General features: G+C 54.5%; 1 protein-coding gene across 3 annotated transcripts in view; it reads left to right on the top strand.

Annotated features, from left to right (window-relative positions):
• The first annotated feature begins 3,525 nt into the window (after positions 1–3,525).
• Positions 3,526–27,756, top strand: part of Mpped1 (metallophosphoesterase domain containing 1) — a 74,384-nt gene continuing 50,153 nt past the window's right edge. The window contains exons 1-3 of one of the 3 annotated variants that reach the window (XM_060388920.1): positions 3,526–3,740; positions 15,054–15,373; positions 22,166–22,347. In XM_060388920.1, the coding sequence (XP_060244903.1) occupies positions 15,150–15,373; positions 22,166–22,347 (406 nt within the window). In that variant the 5' untranslated portion in view covers positions 3,526–3,740; positions 15,054–15,149. Of the gene's footprint in view, positions 3,741–8,302; positions 8,505–12,115; positions 12,255–15,053; positions 15,374–22,165; positions 22,348–27,756 lie in introns of those variants that run through there. The other 2 variants (XM_060388921.1, XM_060388922.1) reach the window with 2 other exon arrangements.

Below are 27,756 nucleotides of genomic sequence, written 5' to 3'. Positions count from 1 at the left end.
TCCCTCTCTGGTCAACAGGGAGTAGCAGTTGCTTAGTTTCAAAGTTCCCCATCCAGGGCTTGTCATTCACTGGCAGCATGGTGCCACTGTCCCTCCAGTTCCTCATCTTTGCCAGGCTCCCAGGTTGTGACTATGGTTGACCATGAGTCTTGGCCTGCTCTGTGTCCCTCTCAGTTTTTCAGCAACGGCTGCGGAGACCTTGAGAGTTGAAGCATGGTAGGGGCTGGCCCAGCTTCACAGCTTCTGGTTTCCTTTTGATTTCCAGGAAGTAGGTGTGTGTGTGTGTGTGTGTGTGTGTGTGTGTGTAATAAGAGAAGCTTTTGGGGCAGGGCCGGGCCTGGCCAGGACCCTGGACAGCTCAACGGAGACCCACAGAGCTTGACTGAGATGGTGGGGGCTTTTAAAGACAGCAGAACTGAGCAGAAGGAACGTTGACCGGTGACTGCGGTGTAAAGTTTGTCCTCAAACCCCAACTTGGTACTAGTCGGACAGGTTTTGAAACCTTTGGAGCAGCCCCCTGCCCTGTGGTTTTTGATTTGTGTTTTGTGTTTGTTTTTTTTTTTTTTTTCCATCAACTGAGGCTACTTCCCCTTTGTGGGGAGGCGGCCTCCTGCTGGGATCCATGCCAGACTGTTGCAAAAATAAGCCATCTAGAAGACAGCTGGGAAAGTTCCCTAACAGCCAGGAACTGATGTCTGAAGGGCTCAGACGTCACCGATCGGGCTGAGAACAGGAGTGCCAACATTCAAAGCCAGCCACCAGGGACTTGGGAGTGATGACTCCAAGGGCATCAATGGCCGGGACCCATCTCCTTAGGAGCCATTGGATGTAACATCTTATTTTCTGTACATGGCAGGGGTGGCCTTTCTGCCCAGAAACACCTACATCTGCTTCCCACCCAGCTTTTCACGGGTCACATGAGGTTAGTGCTATAGTATTGAGGGGGTTCCTGTGGCCTGATGGAAACCTACATTTATTTATTGTGTGTATGTGTGTGCCACAATGTGCATGCAGAGGTCAGAGGGCGACCTGTGGCAATCAGTTCTCTCCTTCTGTGGAGTTCTCTGTCACAGCCCTTTCTCCTCACAATGAGAAAATGGAGATTTAGAGAAACACCAGGTCGCCCAAGGTCCCAGACAAGTTAGCAAACATCTGAGGCCAGAATTTAGATTCCCCACAGTCCGTACCTAAAACCGTGACCCTGCCGCTGTGACAGTGCTAGGCGCCAACTGCCTACCAGGCGCACTGTCCTCGAGGCGGAGGCCACTGATCAACTGTCCTGAAGGAGAAGTCAAAGTTCCGAGTCACAGCCTTAAGGGACAAAACGAGAGTCTGAGCTTGTGTTCCAGGGCATGGTCCGGGAGTGGGGGAAATGGTCACTGTATAATGAGCTTGGAGCAGAGCAGGGCCTAGGGTCCATGGCTGCCAGCACCCGTTCCTTTTTGGCCTCTGTGCATTGGAAGTCCGAGATGAGGCCTGTGTCATGGTGACCTGTGTCACTGTGTCAGGATCCAGACAGACCTAGGCTAGCAGGAAGAGCCTGGAAGTGTCTAAGTGGGGCGGAGAGTCTACCTTCCTTTCCTCTCCCTGGGTCTTCAGCACACAGTAGGCACCGAGGAAATGCTCCCCATCAGAAAGAGCCTGCCTGGCTGGTTCAGCAGTGAGAATCCGGTGCTGTTTCTATCAGTCTCCACGAACAAGACCACCGTGTTGGTAAATTTTCCACCACGCAGAATGTCTGCTGTCTGCCCAGATGGACTGCTCAGTTAGGAGCGGGTCTGTCCTGCCCACCCCGTGCTCCTCATTCCCTTACCTTTTAGAGCCATTCACTGATATTCAGTGGGCCGCAAGAGCCTGTGGAAGCAGCATCAGGTTCCGGGGCCTGACCTCTGCGGTACAGCCTGGACCCGAACAGGAGTCGGGGTTACCTAAGGGGTGTGTGGGTCTGAGGTGGTGAAGGTGATGCTATTTGTGTTCCGGAACACATGCTGAGTGCCAGGCATACAATGGGTGCTCAATAGATGCACAGTAAGAGATGGTATTCTGGTAGCTGAGCACTGGTAGAATCCAGCCTTTGGGGGACAACAGTCATAAGACTATCCAGTGCCTCTGCTCTTGTCCCCCAAAGGCCAGGCCCAGCTGCAGCCCTGTTCTTGGCAGGCGGAGTCTGCTGAGCCACAACCTTGTGGTAGGCAGAGCAGTTCTCTGGGGACACAAAGCGGTGCTGCAGTCTTAGGAGAGGAGGGGCTCCGGGGTGAGGCCTGCAGAGCGTAGGAGAGAGAAATGGGGTCCCACCAGGAGGAACCTCTGCATGATCAGTTTCTGCATCCCTAGCCTCTCCCCAACCAGGCCCGCTCTCTGGGATGCCGGAGTGAGCGCTCTCGAAACACAAGCTTGGCCACAGCAAGGCCCTGGCCATAACGTTCAGTGGCTTCCCCAGCACAGGCGATGAACTCCATGGCTTTAGCCAAGTGCTCAAGAACCTCAACTCCTCTCTCTTTCCTCTCCTCCTAACTCCACAGAGACTCACCATCCCATGACCCGCACCGGCCTCTACCTAGAAGACCTTTTCCACCCAGGGCATGTTCTCATCTGCTGCAGCATCTCCGCTTCCAGGAAGCCACCCAAGGTGGCTGTCCCCTCTCCCCACATAGGCCAGCGTCTACCTTTCCCACCTTCAGAGCGGGCCAGGCCTTGAGCGCCCAGAGAGGTGTCCTTGGGGGTCTGACCCCAGCCGTTTGAGAGGTGGAGGGCTCTGCGATGAGCAAGTAGGACTTAGAGCCCTGGTTAAGGGGTGGTGGATGAGCCTCCCTCCTAACTTCTATTGTTGGGGGGCCTAAGCCAGAGAGGCCCCTGTCTCCCGACCACTCTAGGCCCATGTGGACTCCTTCTTCATCCTGGTTGGGAGGGGGCGGGGGCAGCCCTCTGCCTCTCAAACTTCCCACGGGAGAGACCTCTGGGTTTCTTCCTCTCTGCTCCCTGAAACGTAGTGCTGGGTCCTCTGCCTCCCTGACTGGCTTACCTGCCAGCTCTGGGTTTCTGGGTGAGGCCACCGCGGGCCAGCCAGGAGGCCAGGGGTGAGAGAGCAGGAGTCAGAAGGGGCTCAGCGGAAGGACCCAGGCCTGATCCAGTTGAGGGAGGGGGGAGGTGTCCGCGTCTCTCCAGGGACAGAGCACCCCGGTGGCCCCCAGGCTGGGGGTCCTGGCCGCGGAGCGGGTGCCCGGGCACCGGGAAAGAGCCACGCACGCCCCTGCACGCGGTGCCTAGCGCGGCGCGCGGCTCCGGAGGTGAGGGCGCCCCGCCCCGCTCCCCTCTCCAGGCGCTCGGCGGCCGGGGCTAGGGGCTGCGTGGAGAGGGCTCGGGGCTACCCCTGAGCGGCCGGGATGCGGGCCCCGGGCCCCGGAGGGCGCCGAGGCCCCAGGCGCGGCCGGGGCAGTCGGGCCTCGGGCGGGAGGGCGCGCGGGGCCGGGGCCCGAGGCCGCGATCGCGCTCCTGCGGGGCCCGGGCGCGCGGGCGGAGCGGCGCGGTGGCGCGCGGGACCGGGGCGGCGCGGAGCCGGGCGGGGGAGGGGGCGCGGGGAGCCCCCCGCCCCGCGAAGGAGGAGTCTGGCTCCCACTCGCAGTCTCGGCCGCGCGGCGCAGAGGCCCCCGCCCCTGCGCGCCGCCCTCGCGGGAGCCGGGCCCCCGCCGCCCTCCGCGCGCGCTGCTGCTCGCGGCCGCCGAAGAGGAGCCCGGGGCCAGGTAGGACCCGGCCGGGCCGGGAGTGCGCGCGGGGCCGGGCGCGGGCGGCGGGCCGGAGGGGGGCGCGGCCGGGACCCTGTCCCCGCACCCGGGGGGCCCCGCGGCGGCCGCAAAGTTACTTTGGCCGCCTCTGCCTTGCTCCGGGCGCGCGGCCCCGGGTCGGCCACCGCCGCTGCGCAGCCCGCGGGGCCGGTGCGGGCGGGAGGGGGCTCGGCCCGGCCGCGCGGTCAGCGAAACTTTTCCCAGGCTGGCCGGCTGCTGGCTGGCTGTCTGCTGTTGGAGTAACCGGCGGTGGGAGGAGAGGGCTGGTGGGGGGCAAGTGGTGATGAGGGTGGTAACAATAGCCACCCCCTGTTGTGGAGAGCCTACTGTGTGCTGCCGGCCTCTGCTGACCCTCCGGGGAGGGGGGCGAGGAGGGGGACGGATGCTGGTCAAGTGGCTACTTTTGCTGGGTATTGCTGGGAACTTCACTAACAGCCATGTGTCGTCCATCCATTCATCCGTCCATCCATCCATCCATCCATCACCCTTCTTTCAACTCATTCAATACACTTCGTGTTCTGTGCTGTACCCCCTCGGGGGCTTCAGTGACTAACCAGACAGCACCCAATCCTTTAGGACAGCATTCCATGGACTGCCCGGGCTGAAAGCCATTCTCTCTTGTGTGTTTATTTTGGGACATGCTACAGGAGAGAGGATTCAAGCACAGCCTCCCTGGGTTCAGGCAGGGGCAGAGGAGAGCGGTTGTGTGGAAAGGACCAAGGAAGCGAGCCTTAGGGGTTGGAGACCCACCATCTTTCATGCCCTCCCCACCCTTTGGGCCCGGCCTCAGTGGTTCCTTGGGGTCAGGACACCACCTTGGAACTGGATGCCTTCCCTGTCCAGTAGCCCGTCAGGGTTGTCTCCTCCGCACTACTGAGCTGTCCTCTCTTCCCCCAGCATCCTTTCAGAATTGCAACACTCCCCCCCCCCCCATTTCCACTTCTTCCCCTGAATGGCTGGGAGGAGAACGAACTGTTAACAATTATAAAATTAAACCCGGGGAACAAAAGTGAGGCACCGTTGAATGGCTGGGCTCCTTGCCGGGTATGAATGGTGGTGGCACATTCGCTAGCAGGGATCAGCCGCGCCGGGCATGCTGTTGGGGTTTCTCTCAGGCACCAACCGTGTTAACACCCCAACTGTCCTCAGCCAAGCGAAAATGAGAACAACTTCACTAGTATTTGGCACAGGACTAAGAATGTTCCGGGGGAGGCTGGACAGGCTTTGGGGTGACTGCTCCATCTCAGCTAGGAGCCAAGGCTTTAAGGGACCATCTGGAAAGGATACCGAGGCAGGGGAGGGCACCAGGCTTTGGAGCCCGTGGTGACAGGGAGACGCCTGGAGTAAGGCGCAGTCTGTGGGAGCATGCGTGCTAATCTGTGCACTGCCCGTCTCCCTGCAAATTGGCTTTCCAAGTGGCAGCCTCTCAACACTTAGAAAATCTCCTTTGGCTCAAGATGGAGTTCAGTGAAATGGTCGTGTCTCTTCCAGGTTCCCGAGAGTTGGAACAGTGTTAATTGGCTGATGGCCGCTCAAAAGTCTTGAACATCTAGCTAATTGTGCCTTTGGAACTGGGTCTGAGTAGGGTTGCCTCCCGATTTGCTCCTCAGCCTGAGGAATTTGGGAAGACCCAGGCAGTGAGTTAGGGTCCTTCCTGCTGATGAGGGTAGGCTCCGGGTAGGGTGTGTGGGGTGACGCATTTGAGATGTGAGCACTGCGTGGTGAGCAATGCTTAGAACTAGTCACACACTCCCCTGGGCTGATGCCCCCACATTTAGGGACCACCTGACCAGGTCTAGGCTTAGGTAGAAGATGGCAATTGGGGGCATTTCTGGAAGGGTCCGGGTTGTATCAGGAAGACACTGCTAGACCAGTGGAACCACACTCAACCAAAAACGGCTACTAACTCTTCAGCCATCCAAAATGAGTTCATTTCTTCTCTCTTGAACTTGCTACCTGCCCACCAAGGCAGTGGCAGCTGGTTGTCAGTTCACCACACACAGGGCACCGCTCCCTCCACTGTCTGAAGAATTAAGGATGGAGGCTGGATTTCACTGAAGCAAGACACGGAGGATGTGATGTGTGTAGGGGGTGGAGGTGGGGGAGTGGAAGATCAGCAGGTTCTGGACCCATAGAAAGAAGGAAGTTGTTGCCAAGATGTAGTCAGTGTTTAATCCCTGCAAATGCCTTTACTCTTCCAACCTCAGGCCTGTGAATGATCATGAATAGCGGGGCAGAGGAAATGAATGGGCCAGGCAAGACTTCCAACAAGTAAATATGACACACAGAAAAAACATGCAATTAGCGGAGGTTAGTGAATGCCTTTCAAGTCCTCAGAGCTGCAGTTAAGGGTGGAGTTTCTCCCTTATCCCGGAACTGCCTGTCAAAATCCTTGAAGTGATAACATGACAGTCTCTCCCACTAACCCTCCCTCACTGGAACAACAACAAAAAAGGGGGTCTTTGCATGTGGCCGCCCTCCAGTACACTGTTCCTTCCGTTCAACCTTTGTCTGCACCTCAGAAGAGAAGGGGTCTGGGGCCCTGGCTCCTCTGGGGCTGAGGCCTAGAAATAGGTTCTCAGGCATGTCCTGTGCCACAGAGCAAAGTGGCTGGCCCCTCAGGTGAGAGGCAGGCTTACTCATGGGGTCTCCTTTTAGCCATGATGCTGTACCCTCTGTGGCTAGATACATCTGACACCCAGGGTCCAGGCAAGCAAAGGTGGCATTTTCTGAAGCAAGGATCATTTAGCATGGGCTGTGCTGGACATGGCTAAAGCCATCCTCTGCAGCCTGGGTGCCCGGTGGGTATGACTGTCCTCGTGACACGTGGCCCATGTCACCTGCCAGCCTCATCTGGAGACTGCCACTGATAATGTTCAGGTTGAGTCTGAAGAGGAGACCAGGAAGTGAGAAGGCAAAAGCCTCTCCCCGGAAAAGAAAGAAAAAGAGAGGAGCAGGAAGCAAGCCCCTCTTTGGAGGTGGCATCGGGCAGAAGGATTTCCAGATTCTTTTAGTTCACCGTGGCACTCTCAGCGATCCGGCTGGCCAGGATGCCGGTGGCACCAATGGCTTACTTCATTTCATTTTTCCCCCCTAATGAAAGAAGGCTTAATTATTCTATTTTTCTATTTTCAATACTGATGGGGCAATCAAAATTTCATCAAAACAACAGCAACAAAAAAAACCACAACAAAAAAAGCAAACTTAAGAAATTAAGATTCTATGTTTGCTTAGAACTCAGTGACTTGAGGTGTTAGCTGTTTCCTCTTCCATGAACTTGGCCAGGACGATGTCAGAACCTGGTCAACGTATATGAAAGCAGTTTCTCTTTCCCCTCTCCTCCCCCTCCTCTTTTTCCTCTTCCTCTTCCTCCTCCTCCTCCTCTCTCTCTCCTCCTCCTCTCTCTCTCCCCCTCCCTTTTCTGGTAGACTGTGATCCCCGGAAGCCGGCCGCTGTAGCTTTCTTGTCTGACCACCGTATAGACATCCGCAAGATCATCTGCCTAGTGCAGCCTTCGAATTTCCACCTCCTCCTTCCAAGAGGCCTTGAGGCCGCTCATTGATGCACGAGGAGGGATTTTGAGCACCGCCGTGCTCACTCCATCGCTTTAAGGAGAAAATGATGTCTGCTTCCCATTTCCTAAGCTCATCACTCCCCTTCCCCTCCATTTCATCTTCTTGCTTTTTTCTCCGCACCAAGCTGCAGCCCCCAAAGCTGCACAATGGAACGCACCTGAGAGATGCAAGCCTTTCCTGCACGGTGCCTGTTCCGTCCTTGGTAATGAAGTGCTTTTGGACACTCGGCATCCGTGGAAAAGGGGCCCGTGCGCTCCCCCACCATACCCACCCCTGCTTTCCTGAGTGTTATCAGGGTTAGGGAGTAAAGAATGGAGTTTGTCGTTTGTACGTTTGTCACTTGGGCACTTTAGCTAATTGATCACACTTTAGAAGTTTAATCCTTAATTGCAAATTCCCAAACGAGCACAAAAAATTAGACCTGAGCTTGCCTCTGGAACAGCCACCCCTAAAGACGCCAGCATGGAGCCCTGACAGCTCCAGCGTGGTTATTCCTCAGAGGTGTCTGTCTAATAGATTTCCACAAGAGCCTCCAAGCCACACTTACTTTCTTCAAAAATCAGATTTGTGTGTCAAGCTACCAAGACCTCTGTGCCTCGCTCCCACCCCAGCCACATATGTCCCCAACATCTTAAATACTGACTGTGAGCTGGTACACAAACCTGTGTGTGTATGTGTGTGTGTGTGTATGACATGCAGTGCTGGCTCGCACACACACTTAACCCTTGTTTCCTTTTGTCTGTGGGGATGTCTGTCCGTGTGGCGGGGCCGCTTTTGAGCAGCTTCCCGCCACAGCCCTGCAGATGCCCAGGCCTCCAAGAGTTCCGTGTTGAAAACCAGCACACAGCGTTTTGTGGAAGGAAAAGTAAATGGGGTCCTCTCGCTGTTATTTGCATGATTGTGGATCTGGCTAGATGATATGGGAGCCCCGAGAATCGCAATCACTTAGGAAGTGGAGAGCTGGTTTGTAGACGTGTTTCAGTCTCTGCCTGGGCTGTGTGGCTTCTGCTCATCTCAGGTCCCCCTCCGAGCAGTGGGAATGGAGACTGCTCTGGCTTTGGAGATGATCTTGGTGAACCCACCGAATCTGTGTCTCCAGGGAAGGGAATAAGTGAGCAGCTATTTGTGGCAGCCAGGACACGATCCAGTAAGTAGTGCTCGTGACAGTTCTGAAATAAACGTACATAATTGGAAAAGGAAGAGTCACTGAGTTGGGGGAGGGGCGGCTGAGGAATTAGAAAGGGAGGTTTGAAATCCGGTAGCCGCGCATTCAGCATGGGCCCGGCTAAAAGGTTTTTAAGTGGTAAATGCTTTAAAAAGTCACTTGTGGTTGATCGTCGCTGGGGCGCAGGGTCTCATTTTCACTCCATCTGTAGATCTGCCTCCACTCGGCTCGTCAGCTCATTCTGCCAGGCCGTGGATGCCAGTTGCCGGCCAAGGAGACCTACAGTGGATACAGAGGGAGGCCAGACCCAGGCCCTGTTATTACAGGACCTTGTGAGGCTGGGTCTGACCTGCCCCTCACAGCCTCACCCCACCACAGGGCTGTTGCCTTCCCCTCTCTTTGAATTCTTCTGTATTTTACTATTTCATTTTATACCCTCTACGATGGTTTCAGTTCAGCACTAGTCAAGTGTATATTTTTATGCTTAGACAAAATAAGGAAAGAAAATACAGCTGAAAGTGATTTTTGAGCTAGTGTGGAGATTATGTCTCAAAAGTGAATTCTATGAGAAATTCCATGCTTTCATATTTAAAAAAATATTACATTTAAATTTTTTTGTTTGTGTGTGTGCAGGAAGGTCAGGGGGCAGCCTGTGGGAGTCAGTTCTCTTCTTCCACCTTGTGGGTCTGGGAACTCAGGTCATCCGGCTTGGCTGCAGGTGCCTGTGCTGGCTGGGCCATCACTTCAGTCCCTCAGGGCTTTTCTACTCAAGTGTTATCTGCTGTGTTTTTGCCTGTGGGGACCACACAGTTAGTTAGTGTGGTTTCTTTCCCGTGACATTTGTTACATTCTGACAAAAGCCCGTAGAAGCAGTATCTCTCCGAGCTGGCTCTGTCTAGCTTTGGTCTGAGCCGGCACCCAGCGTGATCAGCCGCATGCATGTCGGGCTGACTGTTTAGAGAGGTTGGGGTGCTCTGCTGACCTGCTTGGAGTCAAGGCACTCGGAGAGTAGTCAGGGGAAGTTCTGGTGGATACTGCAGCCGGGATGACTGGTGTCTTCCCGTGCAGCCATGGATGGTTGCCTGAGTTCTAGACTCGGCACAACCACGCTGTCCTTGCTTCAGTTTTCCTTAAAGCTGTCTCCGGGGATACAGCAGTGGCCATTTGAAGTGGTCGCCTTTATTCTGGCCTGAGGCAAACTTCCCAGTCCGAGCACTTCCGAGAGAGCCAGGCAGAGGCTGAAGACCATGGCACAGGGCCAGAAGGCTGGAATCAGTGCTGTCCAGGGTGCACAGACTTTAAGGAGGCCGCGGAGTGGGTAGAGGCAGGCAGTTGAACCATGCTGCAGAACAAATGTAGCTCTAGGCAGTGCCAGCCCAACTACCCAGCATCTCCAAGCTGACTTCAGTTGCTGGGTGACCTGGTGTCTCCTCTGCTATCGCTGTCCTTATATTTAGGGGCCCTCATCACTCTCCTTCCTTTCTGCTCTTTGGTACAGGAAGGTCAGCAAACGTCACAGCTGGGTGGTGGCTTCTCGAAGGCCACACGTTCTCTTGCTTTGCCTCCTTGCGTGGGAAGCGCAGGGTATCTGGTACTCCTACTGGCTCCAGGGTCTTGAAAACCAGGCAGGTTCTATATCCTTAGTTCTGCCACAAGCCTGGGCCACTTGAGTCCCACAACTGGGTGTGCCTCAGAGGAGGACCAGTGGGCACTGGGCTGGCCAGTCAGTGCCCAGCAGTGCTAGAAAAAAAAAAAAAAAAACAGTCAAGGGATGTGTACTGAGTGTGCTCAGCTCCCCATTCCAAGAGGTGAAGCAGCTGTGACTTGCCCAGGGGTCAGGTAGGAGAGAAGGGGTCTGGGGGTCTGTAGGACTCCAGGCAGAGGAGGGGATTTGTGGTCATTTGAATATCTCTGCTGAATTCTCAGAAGTTCCCTGTGGAACTGGGACCATCTTACCTGAGCAGATTAAGTACCTACTGAGTGCTGGAGCCTCGGTCATGTGAAGGAAATTCAGAATCTGTGCCTTGCAAGAAAAGCTCAGATCTGCAGCAGGGAAAGTTACTTTTAAACACGGTCTGTCAGATGCAAAGGTTCTGCATACCCACCCATGCGTGCATCTATCCATCTACCCATCCATCCCTCCACACATCCATCCATCCACCCATCCATCCACCCACCCACCCATCCACATATCCATCCATAGATCTATTCACACATCCATTTATGCATCCATTCATCTACTCATGCATCCATCCATCTATCTGTCCATCTGTGCATCCAGGCCTCTGTGCATACACCCATCTTTGTATCCATCTATGATGCATGCATCTGTCCATCCAAGCATGCATCTGTCCAGTCATGAATTCATCCATCATCCACCATTTTATTCTTTGGTTTCTCATTTATCTTAGGTGCAGGACCAAGACGAGTATTGGGCGCTTTGATCAGGGGTGTTCTGGGGACAGTGGGTGGAGGCTCTGATATAACCTAGGGATGCTCGGTAGAACATTATCTCGGAGGCCTTGAACCAGAAAACAGATGGTCAACTCCAGGGGCAGAATGATGTGAGAAGTGAATGCATGGAGATCCATGCAGATTTCTGGTTGCCAAGCAAGCTCCAACTGCCTAAGTTGGGGCTGAGGAGTGAAGGGGGGAGGAAGCTAGGCTGGGTGACTTCCTGGTGTACCCAGAATTGCTGTTCCAGAGAAAGGCTACCTTAGAAGAGGACAGGACTTAGAGCCTGCCAAAGGGAGAGAATGTGTCAACTAGTGCAAGACCAGGCAGGCCCAGAACCTTCAAACTCCACTTTCGTACTGGGACTCTATGGAGAGGGAGACTCGAGACTCCTTCTACCCTCTCTGTACCGCCAAGGGGAGACTTATAGGGAAGTGGAAAGAGACTAAGTGGCGAGCCCAATGTCCCACAGTACAGCAGTCCCTGGACTCATGGAGCCTGATGACAGCCAGCCAGATCGACAGTAACAGGAGGATAAGCAGATACTCCTCTGCCTCAGGGCCTTTGAGCTTGCTACGCCCCCTTCCCCCCACCCCCACACCTAGGCTCTGTCTCCCCAGGCCGGGGGTGTGTGGCTGGGTAACTCACCTCTCCTAACAGGTGATCTCTCCTTTGTAAGCACCCCTTTTGTGATCATCCAGTGTATAGCACCCTCTCTGCATGCCGCCCGGTTTCTGGGTTCTGACTTCTGGATGCAGAAAACACGTTTTCTGTTTATGTATGCATTTACTAACACCCCCAGCTTAGTCCTTGAGGATGCGGCGTCTTTATGATTTCAGGCTTGTTTGTTTGTTTGTTTTGCATCGGGGACAGGGACAACAAGTGGGGCCTCGTTGAACCAGGTGAATTCCTTCCTTCCTTCTTTCCTCCCTGCTTCTCTCTGCATCTCACCCCACCTCTGGAGTAGTCCTGGCAGACTGCCCCACCCCCCCCACCCCCAGGACCTGTGAACTGGTTCTAGGTCACCCCACTAGACAGGGAGCCAGGACTCAAGCCAGTTAGTCACCCCACGGTGCACACATGGTACTCCGTTTTGGGGACCAGGTGTGAGCGTTTCTCAGCTGAAAGCCATTTCCGGGGAAGCTCCTCTCCCTCAGTGGACTGCGGAGCTGAATGCGGGTGTGCTGGCGGCTGCTGCAACAGCCCCATAAACACGAAATGGAAGCTCAGGAGGAGCCACTGGGTTCCTGGATCCCTTGGTTTCTCTAGGCAGGAGCGGTGAGTCCCCTTTATGTGAAGTACAGGATGGCTCCATAGGGTTGGCACCCTGGGATTCCCTGCCTGCCTTTTTCCTCTGAATCTTCTGCTGCCAGGCAGCTTTCCCACTGAGGTGTCTCTGCTGGCACCTGTTTCCCTGAGGACAGTGTGTGTGTGTGGCCCTGGACTCCCCTTTATCCAAGCTGGGCTCAGTGTGGCCAGCACCCTGATGGGCTGATGGAATTGGGCTGGCAAGGGAAGAGGACAGAGGCTCCTCAGACCTGGAGCTGGAGCTCAGATACCCATCCTCTGCCAGGCCTGTGCTGGGTGCTAGGGAAGAAGTCTGGCCAGATACTGTATGCATCTGTCACTCCATCCATCCATCCATCCATCCATCCATCCATCCATCCATGTTTTCGACATCAGTGAAGCTTTGTGATGGGCCCCCGAGAGAGGCCAACATGAGAATAGTAACAGCTTGCATTTATTGAGCACTTTCTGTGTACCTCCAGGCCCTGTGACAACCAGCTTACATGGCTGTCATCTTGCTTACTAGTCACAGCTCTGAGGCTGGGGCTGTTGTTCTCTTCATTTTTGTGGGTGAGCAGACAGCCCATGGGGGTGGAGAGCACTTGTTCGTGGCCACAGCTGGTGGCGTACGGGGATGAGTCAAGGAGACAGACACACGCTCTGCTCTCAGGAGATACCCGGGCTTCTCACAGGACCCCAGCAGGGAGGTCCTTGTCCAGGGGCTTGTCTGCTCAGAGGTGAAGGGTGGGTGGCTGTCCCCATCCAGATAGGACAGACACTTAGGTCGGGACTGCCGGGTATGGGCAGGTGCTTTGGACTGGAGTTTCAGCTCTTGCTGTGACTCTGACTCAGGTTCTACTTTTTATTTTTCCCTTTCTCTTTCTTTCTCTTTCTTTCCTTTCTTTCTTTCTTTCTTTCTTTCTTTTCTTTCTTTCTTTCTTTCTTTCTCTTTTAAAATGATTTATTTATTTTTATTTTATGTTCCACTGGTGTTCTGCTTGTAGGCATGTCTCTGTGAGGGTGTCAGATTCCCTGGAACCGGAGTTATAGACAGGTGTGAGCTGCCACACGTGGGTGCTGGGAATTAAACCAGGGTCCCCTGGAAGAGCTGCCTGCGCTCATAACCACTGAGCCACAAGGTCTCATGTAGCCCAGGCTGACCTCAAACCCACTGTGTAGGGGAGCACAATCCTGAACTTCTGACCACCTATTTCCCACTTAGATGCTGGGTTTATAGATGTGTCTCACCATCTCTAGCTCTCCATCTTGTTTTTGAGATAAGGTCTGAAACTCACAGCAATCCTCCTGCCTCAGCCTCCTGAGACTACAGATGTGCCATACTTTGCCTGATAAGGTCTGCCCCTCTCTCAACAAGTTTTGAGAGAAGAAGAGATTATTGCTATTTTATTTTACCTTGTATGGGGATGATTGAGATTTTTTTTTAAGAATTAATAACCCGTTTCTCCTTGCACGTAATTAAAATGTTCTCCAGTCTCTAATTTTTGTCATTTTCATAATCTAATTTGTTTTCAGAGTGTATCGATTCCTTTGCTGAGTACAAAGCATGGGGGATTTTTTTTTTCTTTCTTTAAGGTGCTTGGGATCCAAGTGTCCAGGAATCATTTAAACTATGTGATTTTTCTCCTTGGTTAAATACAGCACAAATGGGGCCATTGGAGGGATCTTAAAAAGCACAACCCCGGAAACAACAAGATTCCCCCCCCCCCAAAAAAAACCAAAAAAACAAAAGACAAAAACCTTTCAAGTTGCCGTCTGCTCACACAGTTAAAAATTTACTATGAACAGGGCCAAGGGAACCACGGTGACAGTAACTAGGCCCAAGCCCACTGGGACAGGGTGCCGCCTGGCTGGCTGGGTCTGTGCCTCCAGGCTCCTCCGCACAGCTGGCTGGGAATCCACTGCAGGGGAGTTTTAGTCTAGTTAAATTCACCTGCACACTGCACCTTCCCTCTGGAAAAAAAAATAAGAAAAGAAAAACCTATGGAATTCTCACTGTGCTTGAGTGGGTTCGTAGACTGACAGGAACTGGGATTCCTGGGATCCTGATGGGAGTCGGGCGAGGCTTGAGGAGGGAGATCCCCTTTCTCCAGCTTTCCTCCCCACCCCTCTATTCCCCGGGGGGAGCCACCACCCTGCCTCAGCCACGGCCCCTGCTTGGAAAACCCCTTCTCTGGGTGCCCCTGAAAGATGTCTTGAGGCTAAATTTATGCTGAAGGAGGAATTTCACCCCATGCTGTCTCCACGGGCTTGGGCTTGCTGGGGTGTGGCTGTGGCTGTGCCTGTGTGTTTGGGGGTATGTGGAGAGGAGGTGGAGTTGGGCAGGAATCCTTCCTGTTCCCCAAATCTGAAAAACAAAAATTTAACTTCCCTGTTTACAAAATACCAGCCACTGTCTTGTGCCGGGCTCAGCTACTCCTTAGGCTCCGAGACTCTTGTTGGAGGGAAAAAAAAAAATGTCTGAAGTAGTTAAACATGTTGGACCATGCATGCATCCCTCCATGGCATCGAGGGTTTTTTTTTTCTTTCTTTCTTTCTTTTTTTTTTTCATCGTCCCCTCCCTCTTCTTTTTGCTTTTTTTTTTTTAACCAAAGTATATTCATCAAACTGCTGAGTTGGAAAGATTTGTAATGAGTTTCTGAGCTGTGTGCGACTGTGTTTCCCCCCCCCCTCATCCCCCACCCTCTCCCTCTTTCTAAATCTTCATCTGACATTAAATAAAACAAATCCCAAACAGATTAACTGTCGCATGGTTCTGCTCCGTCTCTTCAGTCTGTTTGCAGGTCTGGCGGGGGACCCGGCAGCGGCGACGGTAGTGGTGGCGGCAGCGGCGGCGGAGGGAGATGCCCAGGCGGCCCACAGAGGTCCATGTGGCGCCCTAGGTGGGATGCTGGCATCCTGAAGGCCGAGGCCCTGGCCCTGCTCCCCTGTGGCCTGGGCATGGCGTTCTCCCAGTCACACGTGATGGCCGCGCGGCGACATCAGCATGGCCGGCTCATCATCGAGGTGGATGAGTACAGCTCCAACCCCACCCAGGCCTTCACCTTCTACAACATCAACCAGGGCCGCTTCCAGCCACCGCACGTGCAGATGTAAGTGCGGATGTCCAGGGACCGGGTGGGGACAGGGATGCGGGTGCCTCCTGACGCACACCAGGGGCCTGTGGACCCAAACTCTGCGGCAGGACGCCTTCAGACTGCTGTTGGCCCTTCATCCTGTTTTACTGGGCTTGGCGAATGCTTCGGAAATGCTTGAAAATGAGATGGTTGTACCGAGAGATACAAGATTTGACGATAAAACCGGAAGTTGTGAACCCCCAGGCTTCCTTGTTCCGGTGGGGGTGGGGTGCGGTGGAGGGTTGGGAAGTTGGGTTGGGTTTGGGGTGGAGTGGTTGGGGCTGTCTGGGAGCTGAGTTTCAGCGGTGCCCAGGGGTGTGGTTTTGGGCTCCTACTTTGAATTACTTTAACAGGGAGACTGAGTCACAGGGAGGAAGAGGGCATTGGGGTGAGGACCCCATGATGGACTAGCTGTCTCCCCCCTCCCTTTGTCTGACCCTGTGCTTCTAAAGTGTTCTACTGGGGGAGACCTGGGGGTTCAAGTACCACCTCCTCCCAGTTTCACAAACCTTAGTGTCTCAGGTGCCTTCTTGCTCGGGGTCAGAGTCACCTTGATTCAGCACAGAGGAGAGAGACAGAACATGGAAGTAGCAGCTCTGGCCAGGGCGATCCAGTGCTGTGTGGTTGCTAGAAGGCCATCTCCAGAACGTTAGACTGTCCCTTGGGGTACAGACCCTAACTTCTAGGGCAGGAGCCCTACTTCTGAGGAGTGAGTGGGCTCAGGCAGTCCCAGCAGCTGTCAGTCAGGGACAAGGGACAAGGAGTTCTTCAAAGCCCAGTGTGCAGAGCGATGGGGGTAGCGGAGTGGTGTGTGGCTACTCCTTCCTAGGGGGCTCCCTTCAACCCCGGGTTCTGTTAAAAGTGTTCGGGGGGGGGATTCACTGGGAGAAAGGCAGTGAGCATGGCAGTTCTGTGGTCTGGGTGTGGGCATGGGTGTTTCCAATGTGGGAATGCCTATTTTCCCAGGAGCTCTTGCTGGAACAATGCTCTTTCCAGTGGGGGGCTTTGTTCCACGTCGTCAGGAGGTGTAGTTTGTGGTGGATTTCTATCTGAGCATTGCCTCATTTTTTACATGTAAATAAAATTTGGGAAGTAGACTGGAGGATTTCTGCAGGCTGAATGCCTTGTGAGGGCACAGCTATTTGCTCTTTGGGACCTAGTAGCCTGGTGGGGATGCTGCAGGCAGAGGCCTGTCTCCACCGGCTTAGACTTCTGCTTTTTTCTTTTGATGGGACTGGAGGTGATGATACTGAGGTCCCTGATGCTGGACTGGACCCTGTCCAGTGGGAACTCGAGAGAGCCCCAGGCCCTCAGATAGAGCAGTAGGGGCTGGTGTGTGTCTGTGTTTGCGCACACAGCCATCTGTGAGTGTGCTGGCCTCAGAAAAGTTGTGCTGTGGAAGGTGCTTGAGGAAGGTGCTTCTGCCTGGGTTGGGTAAACCCATGGAGATCCTAGCCTGAGGGGGGGAAAAAAGCCATGCAGACTGGACGATGGGAGAGGAAGGCTGAGGAGGGTCTGTCAATTTTGGGGTGTCTGGAAATGACCTTCTTGAGAAGGTAGATTCTAGTTGAGACCCTGAGGAAGGGGGGGATGACTGGGAACTGGTATCAGGAATCCCCCGTCTAAGCAGAAGGGTAGGGCCACAGGGGGCCAGAATGGGAGAGGGTGTCAGAGAATTTCAGAGTGCCATCTGGGTAGAGGGGCCTGGGCAGGAGAGGCCAGGCTGTGTCCTAGGAAAGGCACTGAGTGAAGGAGTGAGAGGGGGTGGCTGTTTCCATTTGACCAGGGAACGGTGGAGGCCAGTCCTCTCCTTCCCATTCCCCTCCCTCCTTCCTCTCTCCTCCCCGTGTCCATTCATTCAGGTTCCCTGGAAACAATTATGCCTAATTGCTTGTTGGTTAGAAACACAGGTCCCTGGTTGGCCTACGTGGGTGGGGCTCATGCTTCTTGATGCCTCAGTTTCCACAAATGAAAAAAAAAGAATGCTGTTTACAGAGATGCTGACTATGTGATAGAGAAGCGTCCACGTGGTGGAGCCATGTGAGTGGCTGGTGTTCGTGGAGCCAGGACATGGAGCTCAGTGCTTGAAGTGCTCAGAGACAGCTGCCTGCCCTCCCTGGGCTTGTGTTTCCGGCATCTGCTGGGAGGCAGCAGCAGGTCACAAGAGCGTGTCAGTGTGTGACACTTGTAGTGGTAAAAGCCACGGAGAAAAAGCATGGTGGCTTTCTTGTTGTCTAGCTGGTGTCTCCCTCCTTGGCGTGGGGAGCTAGTGAAGGCCCTGAGTGGCCACAGGGGTGTGGGCAGGGCCTGGGAAGGAGCACAAAGAGAGCTTTGGAAGTCAACATTGCATTTATCAGGATGGAGTCTGGGTAGGCGCAGGGCCCTGGGGCCGCCACTTCCTGTCCCTTCCATTTAGACACCAGATCTGAGGCCCCCAGGCTGTTGGGGATTTCCTTGGCCCCTCTGCCTCAGGAAGAGGTGTGCAGGGTGGACACCGCTCCTTGCCTAATGATCAGTCACTGCCACGGGCTTTGTCTCTGGGGTGAGGGAGCAGGGATCCTACTGAATAAATCCGCAATTTGTATTTAATGATGACAGTGACAGTGGCCTCTGATTGAGCTGTGTGATTTACTCAGTGGCCCGGAGACCCTACTGGTCACTAGTCAGCCTTCGCCTGAGTGATGACTCTTTGGAACCAGGGCAATGGCTGTGAGTTCTCGGGAGAGCCCTCCAGACATCAAGTCCCCTGGTCTGCAGGCGTAACCTGGGCAGCAGGAGGGAGGGACAGGATTACTGGAGTCTGCCTTGGGGGTGTCTGGCGTGGAGACACTTGGTGTTAAGCAAGCAACTCTTCCCTTTGTCCTTTTGGCATCACTGGAGATGTGGGACAGGGCCTTTAAATGGCCTCTGGGCTCCTCAGGCAGTGCTAGGTGCTGGAGAAGGTAGGGAAAGGAATGCTGAGTTCTAGGCTGGGAGGAACCTTCTGCCCCTGGTTCCTGGCACTTCACTGATACCTGATCCCCTCTTTGCAGAGGGAGAAACTGAGGCTTTGGAAGGGAGCATATAGAACAGGGACACCCACTTGGCCCCGTGTGCTGGGCTTGGCCTGTTTACTAGCTGAGAAGTAGAGGGCTCAGCCTGGAGCTGAGCAGGGGCCGGGGCAAAGCTGGAGAGGACTCAGCCATGTTCTGTGTGCCTGGGCTGCAGACAGAGTAGCTGTTTCCGGTTTCCTGAACCTTCCATTCTTTCTCCTGCCCCAGGTCTTGTGGGTGCTTGTATGTGTGTGTGTGCATGTGGGATGGGTGTGTGTGTGTATGTGTGTGTGTGTACATGTGGAGGCCAGAGGTCAGCCTCAGGTGTATCTTCTCAGGAGCCGTCCACCTTGATTTTGGCCACCTGGATCTTGTCTTTCAGGCTAAGTCCATCCTGCGTCTGTCTCCCCAGCACTGGGATCGAAGGCATGCCCCTCTTGTCCAGTTTTTCCTTGGGTTCCAGGGATTGAACTCAGGCCCTTCCGCTTCTGAGGCAAATGCTTTCCTTACTGAGTCATCTCCGCAGCCCCAGCCTTAGATCTTCGCACAGACGGTTCCCCCGGCTCCTCTAGCTCTCCACCCTGTATGCTCGGTAGGAAAGCCTTGTGCAGATCTTACCAGTCAGGAATCCTCTGGCCCTGCCCCCAGCTGCAGATGCTCTTTCTTGGCCAAGCTTGGTTCCTAGGCATCCCTGCCCCGTCCTTGTGCCTGGGCCCTAGTCCAGTGAATGGAAAGAAAGGAGACGGGAGAGTGGGTGTGGCCAGGTAGAGCCCTGGGGGTCTAGGACAGTCTGGAGCTCAGAGATGCTTCAGTGGGTGAGGGAAGGAGGGTGCACCACCCCAGCTGGAAGGATCAGCTAGTTAAGGGGAACCTCAGACTTCAGAGCACCTTGTTTCTCTGGGGCCTGTGTGGGTTGTTTGACAGAGGGATACTACTGTACAGGATGGTTTTGGGGGACAGAGCTGAAGGTGCTTTACCCACTGAGCGACCTCCTGAGCCCCCCTAAAGCCAGTTTGCATGGCCGAGACTGTGGGTGAAACAGCCTCTTCCCGAGCCTTGGTCTTGTCACCTGTAAAATGGAGATGCCGGCACGATACTGGGTAGAGGGTGACGAGCAAGGGGAGGAAAGCAAATGCGGCGACGCTGCTCAGTCTGTGCTGAGTTCCCAGACACTGGGAGCGAAGCTTCCTCTCTTTTCTTGCAAGGTTGGGCAAACAGCTTTGCCGCAGAACTGAGCTGGGGAAAGGAGGCTTTAGCTAGCTCTCTGGGGAATCTCTAGGCTGCTATCTTCACCGTGTTCAGAAGCCTCAGGGTGCAGGGAAATAAGGTAAAGTTAATTAAAGAGCTCAGGCTCCCACAGCCGCCCCGATGATGACAGCCCTCGGCTGCCTGGTGGCCAGGTCGCCCCTGAAGGAGAGACCGCTGAGACCCACCATGCTTGCAGCCTCTCCTGTCTTCCTTTCTCTCCATCTTTTGACTTGGTCTTTGTAACTTTATGGCATCTATAAAGTGTGTGCACGTGTGTGTGTGTGTGAATGTGTTCATGAGCGTGTGTGTGTGTGTGTGTGTGTACATGTCCTCGTTCTGTGGTGTGTGCTATGTGTGTCTGCATTATGTGTGTGTTTAATGGGTGAAAGAACACATGGATCTATTTGGTTTGCCTGATTCCTGTGTCCACTGGTAGTCCGGCGCTGATTGGCTGCCTGTGGTTCAGTCAGCGCTGGCAGGATAGGCAGAAAGCACAGGGGGAGACTGCCTCTGGCCCCCCAGCCCGTTAGACTGCCTTGGAGAGAAGGCGCTGGGAGTCCCAGAGGACATAGAAAGGTGAAAATCATGGGAGGGTTTGCCTTCTGGATCTGCTCACACACTGCCTCCTTCTGGAAGCTTCCAGGAGCTCAGAGTGTCCTGAGATGGCTTTCTGTGGTCCCCATCCCTCCTGTTGTCCCAGCACAACCGGGGACTGCAGGGTCACAATCTGGGCAAGTCTGTAGCTGCCTGCCGTCTGTGGGCTCCTGGTAGGCGGGGTCCTACAAGCTCATCCCCCTGGCCCTCCCTGGGCTCAGAAGCTGGCTCCTATTAGCTCCTCAACACTTGTGCTAATTGAACACAGGATGGGTGGATGGAGAGAGGAGTCCGCTCATCACCGGGCTCATTTGGAAAATTTCGCTGCCTTTCCAGCCAGCCTAGCTCTATAGAGCTGCTGGGGCTCTGTCTGGGCTTAACAACCCCCAAAGGGGTCCAGGGGTGCTTCCTCCTGTGGTACCCAAGGGAAGGGGAGAGGCTGGCGTGGTGATTCCACCTGCTGCAAGATGCAGCACGAGGATGCACCGTGCACATTAGCATGCTGAACCCATGTCTCTCATAAGGTGTTAATTAAATTTCTTCGAAGTATATTGTCTGAAAAAAAAAAAAAGGATAATTAGAAAGATGTCTTTAAAAGTATTTATGTAACTGATACGGTACTGCTTTGGGTTTGACGCGTAATTAGATTTAAACACGACTCCTCCAGCGGCATACTCGTTTGGAGAGGGCTGCTTGTTGAAATGTCACTGTGTTGTTTTTAAGCCCGGTGAAGGCATTTAGTCACAGATGCGGTACGCTCCGAGGAGAACATCAGATTGGGGGCCTGTGGTGGTGGAGTCCTCAGCCTGGCTGCGAGGGCTCCTGGGAACGGGATGCAGCTTATGCTGTGTTCGTTTCAGTTCTGGAGTGTTCTTGTCCAGGAAGATGCAATTCAGGCCATGGGTTCTGCTTGTGGTCTAAGTGACAGTGGCGGAGCTGCGCTCAGGGACCTGGTTTTCGGACTGCAGGGGGGTATCATCTTACAGAATCCCAGAAGGCTCTCAGTATGAAAATGAATGCACTGCCTTAGTCTCTGGGACACTGTCACCTGTCTTTTCGGGCCCCTCCCCCGCTGTCATCCTCGCTGATGGGGCTTCTGCATCTTTTGCGCACTGTGCTGAGGCTGAACTCAGGACCAGTTTTCTTGAATGGACCAGGGATTCCAGGCCACACAGCATCAGCTGGGCAATGGTGCCCCCCAGGGGTGAGAGATGGTTTTGAGGGGTTGGAAAAAAAAAATCTGACTTCTAGCCAAAGCATAGATGGTATTTCTGCAGTGAAAACACAGGCCTAGGAGTGATGAGCAAAGCTGGGAAATGCTGCTTTCGTGCAGGGATGCTGGGCAGTGATTGTAGGCGCTGCACGTGGGCACGGCAGTCAGACGTTCATAGAGGCTGGAGGTTCCCGTGTTGCTGACCACACCCCCTCTGCCCCCGCCCCCAACGAAACAGCTTAAGGAAGGATTTATTTTGGCTCACAGTTCGAGGCCACAGTCTGTCACGATTTGGAAGGCATGGAGGCAGGACTGTGTTCAGTGACCTCTGGTGCTCAGCCCTCCTTGTTTTCATTCAATCTGGGACTCAGTGGCGTCCCCTACATCCAGGGTGAAAACCTTGAAAGAAACATCCTCATAGATACCCCAGGTGTGTGTTTCCATGGCGATCCAAAATTCCGTCAAGTTGACAATGAAGACTAACCCTGGGACAGAGGGGAAGCTGAGGCACGGGGGACAAGAACAGTTTGCTGGGTCCTCTGGAAGGCCGGCAGCTTGGCTCATGTTCAGTTTGACTTCGTCTGAGTTGATGAGGCTGGGAGCCTGGAGGGGCCGTATTTTAGGGACCCACTGCCCCACTGTGACCCCTGTAACCTGCAGCAGCATCTTCTCTCCCTGCAGGGTGGACCCGGTGCCTCATGATGCCCCAAAGCCACCTGGCTACACACGCTTTGTCTGTGTTTCTGACACGCACTCAAGGACAGATCCCATCCAGATGCCCTACGGTGACGTGCTGATCCACGCCGGGGACTTCACGGAGCTGGGGCTCCCGAGCGAGGTGAAGAAGTTCAATGAGTGGCTGGGTAGGTCTTCTTGGGTACTGAGCACACCCCGTGCTTGGGAGGATGTGGCATCCGGAGCCGCCCTCCCCTGCAGCTCCTGGGACTAGGCCTGTCCACCGCCTTGGGGAACCTTCCCTGGCTTCTCAGACTGGGTCTTGCACCTTTCTCCCACCCCATCCGGGGCCTCCCTTCCCAACACCGATCTTGACTGTGGCTGCCATTTTGTTTGTCAGCGTCTTTGGTCTTGGAGACCCTCCGGAAAGGACTTGGCTCACGTGTGTGTGGTCCCCTGTGTGCTCAGCCTTGAGTGCCAGGCATAGGTGCTCATGAAGCGGCTGGTGAATGAATGGGTGACTGACTGAATGAATGGCCGAACTGGTGTGTGACGAATGGCTTTCTGGAAACAGTGATGTCAGGGCAGGTCCTCTTTCCATAAGCTTGTGGTTTAGCCTCCAGCGAGGGGGACCCTCTGCTCGGTGGCCCCATGGGGGCACAGGGACCTGAGGTGGTTCATTCTGTGGGCAGCAGAGCCTGACCCCATAGGGTAATAGCAGGTAGGGCTTTGTCCAGCTTTTCTTTTTCCAAAATAAACAGATAAAGTAACATGCTCTTCTCCCAACACCCAGGGTAGGAAATTTGCATGTTCTGGAATCTGGGAAAGTCACAGCGAGGTGGCTCTGTCTCTGCCTTGGGGAGGGGTGGGCTGATGGATGGTTCCTGGGTAGCCTGGTGCATGGGCCTGCTGTCCTGGAGAGGAGAGGTAGGTGTGCCGATCCTCCCCACACTCTCCAGTGGCTGTGGCTGCCGGACTGTCCAGTTCATTTGCAGTCCCCGTGTGCACTACTGTGCAGCTGGCTGGGAGCTGTGGAGCAGGGGACCAGCCATGAGATGGGTAGCTGAAGCCAATGAGAGGCCCAGCTCTGCCCAGTGGAACCAAATATTTACAAGTAAGGATTTGCTTCCATTTGGCAGCCTGGGTGCTTTAAATATTGATTTTTCAAATGGGAAATTTTAATCCCGGCTCCTTTGGGCTGAAGCACGGGAAGGCTAGGGTTAGAAGAGTGTGTAGCTAAGGCCAGTGACAACCAAGTGCCTCCCTGGCCATGCTCTGGGCCACCTTTTTCAGGGTTCTTTATGCCCAGGGCCGCTCTTTATACCTTCTGCTGTGAGTGATGAAAGAAGAGAGAGGCTCCATTTGGCTGGGTCAGGGTTCTCATAGGCCAGTCACCTACCATGTACCAGGCCCGGTGTAGCCAGCTCCTTTTTACTCTCCGCCTTGGTGAAGTGTGGCCATAGCTTTGGCAAGGTGGTTCTCTTTGCACCCTCTTTGGACAGAGGTGTATTCATGGACCTGCAGTGTGCCTCAAATATTCCAGCTGAGTGGTCTATAGGTCCGGAATGCCAAGGGACCACAGCCTGGCAATGGGCTGCAGCTTCCCCCAGGGAAGGAATGTCTTCAAGGGGGACTTGGCTTGGAGGCTTGGGGCCTTGACAGAAGAGATGAGAGTCTGCAAAGCCAGATGGTTTGGGAGCAAAGGCTTCCGTACGTGGGCCTCTCTTCTTGCTGATTGAAGTGTTTGGAGAGCCCCGGACTGTCATGATCTAGGGTGAGCTGCAGACTGGAGAGCTGGGAGCCTCCCTCTACTCTTGTTCCAGGGTGGAAATGTTATTGGTCTCTAGAGGACAGCTCCTGCCAGGAAAAGAGAGGTTCCCAAGGGCTTGGAGATTCAGACTGAGAGGCAGTTGAGTGTTTGTACGGGGCGTGTCTATAAACGGCACGTGTTTCCTGAGTGTCTGCTCTGTGCCCTCCTGTGTGGAGCCGCCTCCTCCAGTCCCAATGACACGAGTGAGCAGATCCATTTTACAGGGTAGAAAGTCAAGGTCCAGAGAAGCAAAGCCACTCGCCCAAGGTCACACAGCCAGCATGTGGTAGAGCTGGCTTCAAACCCAGGCAGCAGGACTGCGGTGAGGCCCCTCGTTGCCCCTCTTACTCTAGGAGTAGAGGAAGGAGTTGGCTGCATGGGTTCACCCTCTGGGCTGACACGCTGGGTCTGCTTCCTGAGGGGGCGACAGCGGCAGCTGGAGGTCTTTCTCAGACCTCAGTGACCTCATTTTGCATGGCGGTCAGGCTCCCTTTGCCTTATCCACTCCCAAAGACAGATTGGAGGCCGAGGTGGGAGGGATTGTTAGGCTTGGTGGACTTTGGAGTGGAGTCCATGTTACAGTTGCTTCTGTGAATGGGAATTTGCCATTCAAATGGCAGGGGAGGAGCAGGAGAGGGCTCAGAGGAGGGGGACTAATGAGCAAGCAGGGTCAGCTGTAAATGCACGTTAACCTCTCCGTTTCTGAGTGTTGACGTGTGGTGTCTGCAGGCTCCACAGACCTCTAGAGAACAGACTGGAAGAAAGTGCTCCGACTGATTCACCCATTGGAGTCAGCACGTGTCAAGCACCACCGGGGACAGTGGAGAGGAAATGTCCAGGGCCCTGTTCAGGCTGGCGGGGAGATGGCGGCCTGGTTGATGGAGAGCAGCAGGAGTCTGCTGAGGATTGGCCTGGGGACTTGGGGTCGTGGTAGTGAGGCCTTTGGCTGGGACACCCTGCAGAAGTGGCCTTGGCCTAGGCCTGAGGGTGAACATAGGGTAGACGGTGCAGAGCTGGAGAAGACTCTGCAGCAAAGGGCATGGCTGCCGTAGGCCCTGAGGTGGGGCAAGGAACAAAGTGACTGCAGTGTGAGGAGCGGTGATTAGGAATTGGGGTTGATTTCAGGTGTGATGGAGGCTTTTAGGTTTAACGGGTGGGGGCTGGGGGGAGGTCCCCACGACTTTCCAAAGGCAGATCTGGCTAGTAGAGCCCGAGTGGCAGCCTCACGGGCAGAAACTCTGGAAGGTTCCAGAACCGATGCCTGGGTGGCAGGATCAGGAGAAGTATTTTCTTCGTCATGGCCTTGCTTTCTCCTGGTTCCTTAAGGGAAGCGAGTGCTATTCTGTGGCAGATGAAGGCAGAGCTCATAGATTTGGTCTTCCTGGTGACTGGTTCTGTATGTCTGTCCAGGAGGGGTGGGCAGAATGGCTGAGAGTCCCCCCTGGCTAGTCAGTTACCCCAAAGTACCCACGGGCCTTTCTCAGCCTGCAGGCCGTGCCACCTGCCAGATCCTGAACCTCAGGCAAGTATTTCCTGCTTGCTGGTCTCAGGGATAGTGGTGAAGTTTCATTCCAGGCCAGTTCCTGACAGGAGATTCAAGAGCTAGCACAGATGCACACCCTCTGCCCCTCCCAGTGAGACAGGTTTAGGTACCTGACCAGGCCTTAGCAGCCTACCCAAACACTGCCTCTGAGCTGCTGGCAGCACGTGGGGATGTCTGTGTTATCATCATTACAGGCATCCGCCTGCGTCCTTGGAGGGGTGGAGTTGGGAGCTGCAGCAGCACAGTATTTCCTCATGGGACTATCCCAGGACGAAGTTAAGAAGTGGCTGAGGATGCATCTTCCAACTTTTCTAAGGAAAAAAAAAAAAAAAAAAAAAGGCAAAACCTGCTGAATGGAGCAGAGGAAGTTCCTTCCTGCTCCTCAGTCAATCACGTGATCACCAGGCAGCTCAGAGTTCCCCCCTCCCGCCCCGAGGCTGGCTGCTTCAGAGTTCCCTGGGTGAGGACACCAGGCTGGACTCTGCTGCCGCCAAATGGTAAATGATAGTCATATTGTGATGATGCCAGCTCATAGCTGGACAGCCCGGGAACTGCCTCCTGGCCCCTGGCCGGGGACACATGCTCTACATGGCCTTCATGCCCATTTCCAGCTCTGGGCCTCAGCCCCTGCATGCCCTAGAGTGGGCAGAAGGCCAACGGCAGCTCGCTGCCTTCGTTCCCTCTCTAGACACCTGACTGACACTTCTGCAGAGTTCTTCCTGGCCCCTGGGCCTCCTCTTTGCTTCCCCATCACGTCTTTAGAGCCCTGTCCTCATCTGTGACGGGCGGAGGTCCCTTTGTTCTTCCCTCTCAACCACTGTAACTACAGACAATGCCCCAGTTCTTATTCCCACCCAGACCAGTGGAGTACCTCCAGCTTTCTCCAGCACCAATAGATAGTTCAGGCTCCCCCGAGACCCTCCCTCGACAGGCTGACAGGCATGTTCACCTACCAGAGCTCTGCCCCACCGCCATGCGTTGTGGAGCAAGCTGCATCTTGGCATCATGAACCTAGTGGCTGGTGTCTGCCTACCTGGGCCCAGATTGTATCTGTCCTCTTGGCCTGGTGGCCTTCTGTACTCACCAATGTCACCTGCTGTATGGGTGTTGCACTAGGCAAGCCAGCCCATCTGGTTCCTGTTCATTCTGTGGAATCCTGTGGGCCCCTGGAGTCGTGAAGATGGAGACCAGGCTAGCTCACCCAAGACTGCTTAGCTTTGAGCATGGAGGAGAGGCTGATTGAGGTCTGTGAAGGGCACGATGAACCAGCTGATTTAGTCGAATGGCCTCAGGCAAAGGAGGAAGACTGCTGGAGGGGGGGCTTAATGGAGTGTTTAGAAGTTATAATTAACTTTTCCTGGCGCCCCGGCACAGAACGATAGAGAAGACAATATAAAAGGAGGCCAAGGATTTTGTTAAATAGAGCTCGGTCTTCTGCAAGGAAACCCTTAATTAAAATCCGCAAGGGAGGAGGGGTGGGGGATGAAGCATAGGATTCTCTGCAAACTGGGGTCTGGATCTCCACTCATTTGCAGTGTTGCTGTTGTGACTGTGTTGAAGGCCCCAGGACTGCACATTTCGCCGCTCTGCAGTTCAAGTGGGTGAAGGAGCCAGGAAGGATGAATGGACCTGCCAACCCCCTCTAGAGTGGGCACGGCTCGTAGCCTGCACATTCTGATTATTCCTGTCCAAAGATGTTTGAGATGCTGCTGCAGTTTGATGACCCTCTCTAGCCATCTCTCCCTCACCTCTGGTAGGGTGGCCCCTGTTGTCTCTCACCTCTTGGGAGGCCAGTCTTGGACTTGATGGGAGGGGCTCCGCAGTTCACGGTTTCCTGACCCCAGAAGTTGGACAGATTCCCACTTCTATCTGATTCCTTTAGTTCTTGATTTCTTATCCATCCTCTCTGCTTCTCCACACCTCAAGACAGAAGCCCTCAGTGCTTTTGATCTGTGAGTGCGTCTGTGTCTGGCCTGAATTGGACTTCCGGGATCTCATTCCTCTCCACTACCACAGTGGCTGAGATCCCCTACCTGGCTGTGCCTTCTCACCACTGTGGCCAAGTGGCCTGGAAGCATCTGAGCTTGGGCTCAGGCTCTAGGGACAGACAGGGTTCTAACTGCCTGTGTAGTAGGATAGGGTAGGCGGAGCAGGCTGGGTTCTCAGTGTTGGGGTGGGCCTTATGCTGACACATGTTAGAACTTGAAGTCAGGGTTGTGGCTCTGTATCCACAGCTAGTTGACC

This window comes from Meriones unguiculatus, chromosome 8 (genome assembly GCF_030254825.1).
Source record: "Meriones unguiculatus strain TT.TT164.6M chromosome 8, Bangor_MerUng_6.1, whole genome shotgun sequence".
In the NCBI taxonomy this organism is placed as follows: Eukaryota; Metazoa; Chordata; class Mammalia; order Rodentia; family Muridae; genus Meriones; species Meriones unguiculatus.
The sequence above is the reverse complement of the archived record's forward strand: the minus strand, read 5'-3'. Positions and strand labels throughout refer to the sequence as shown.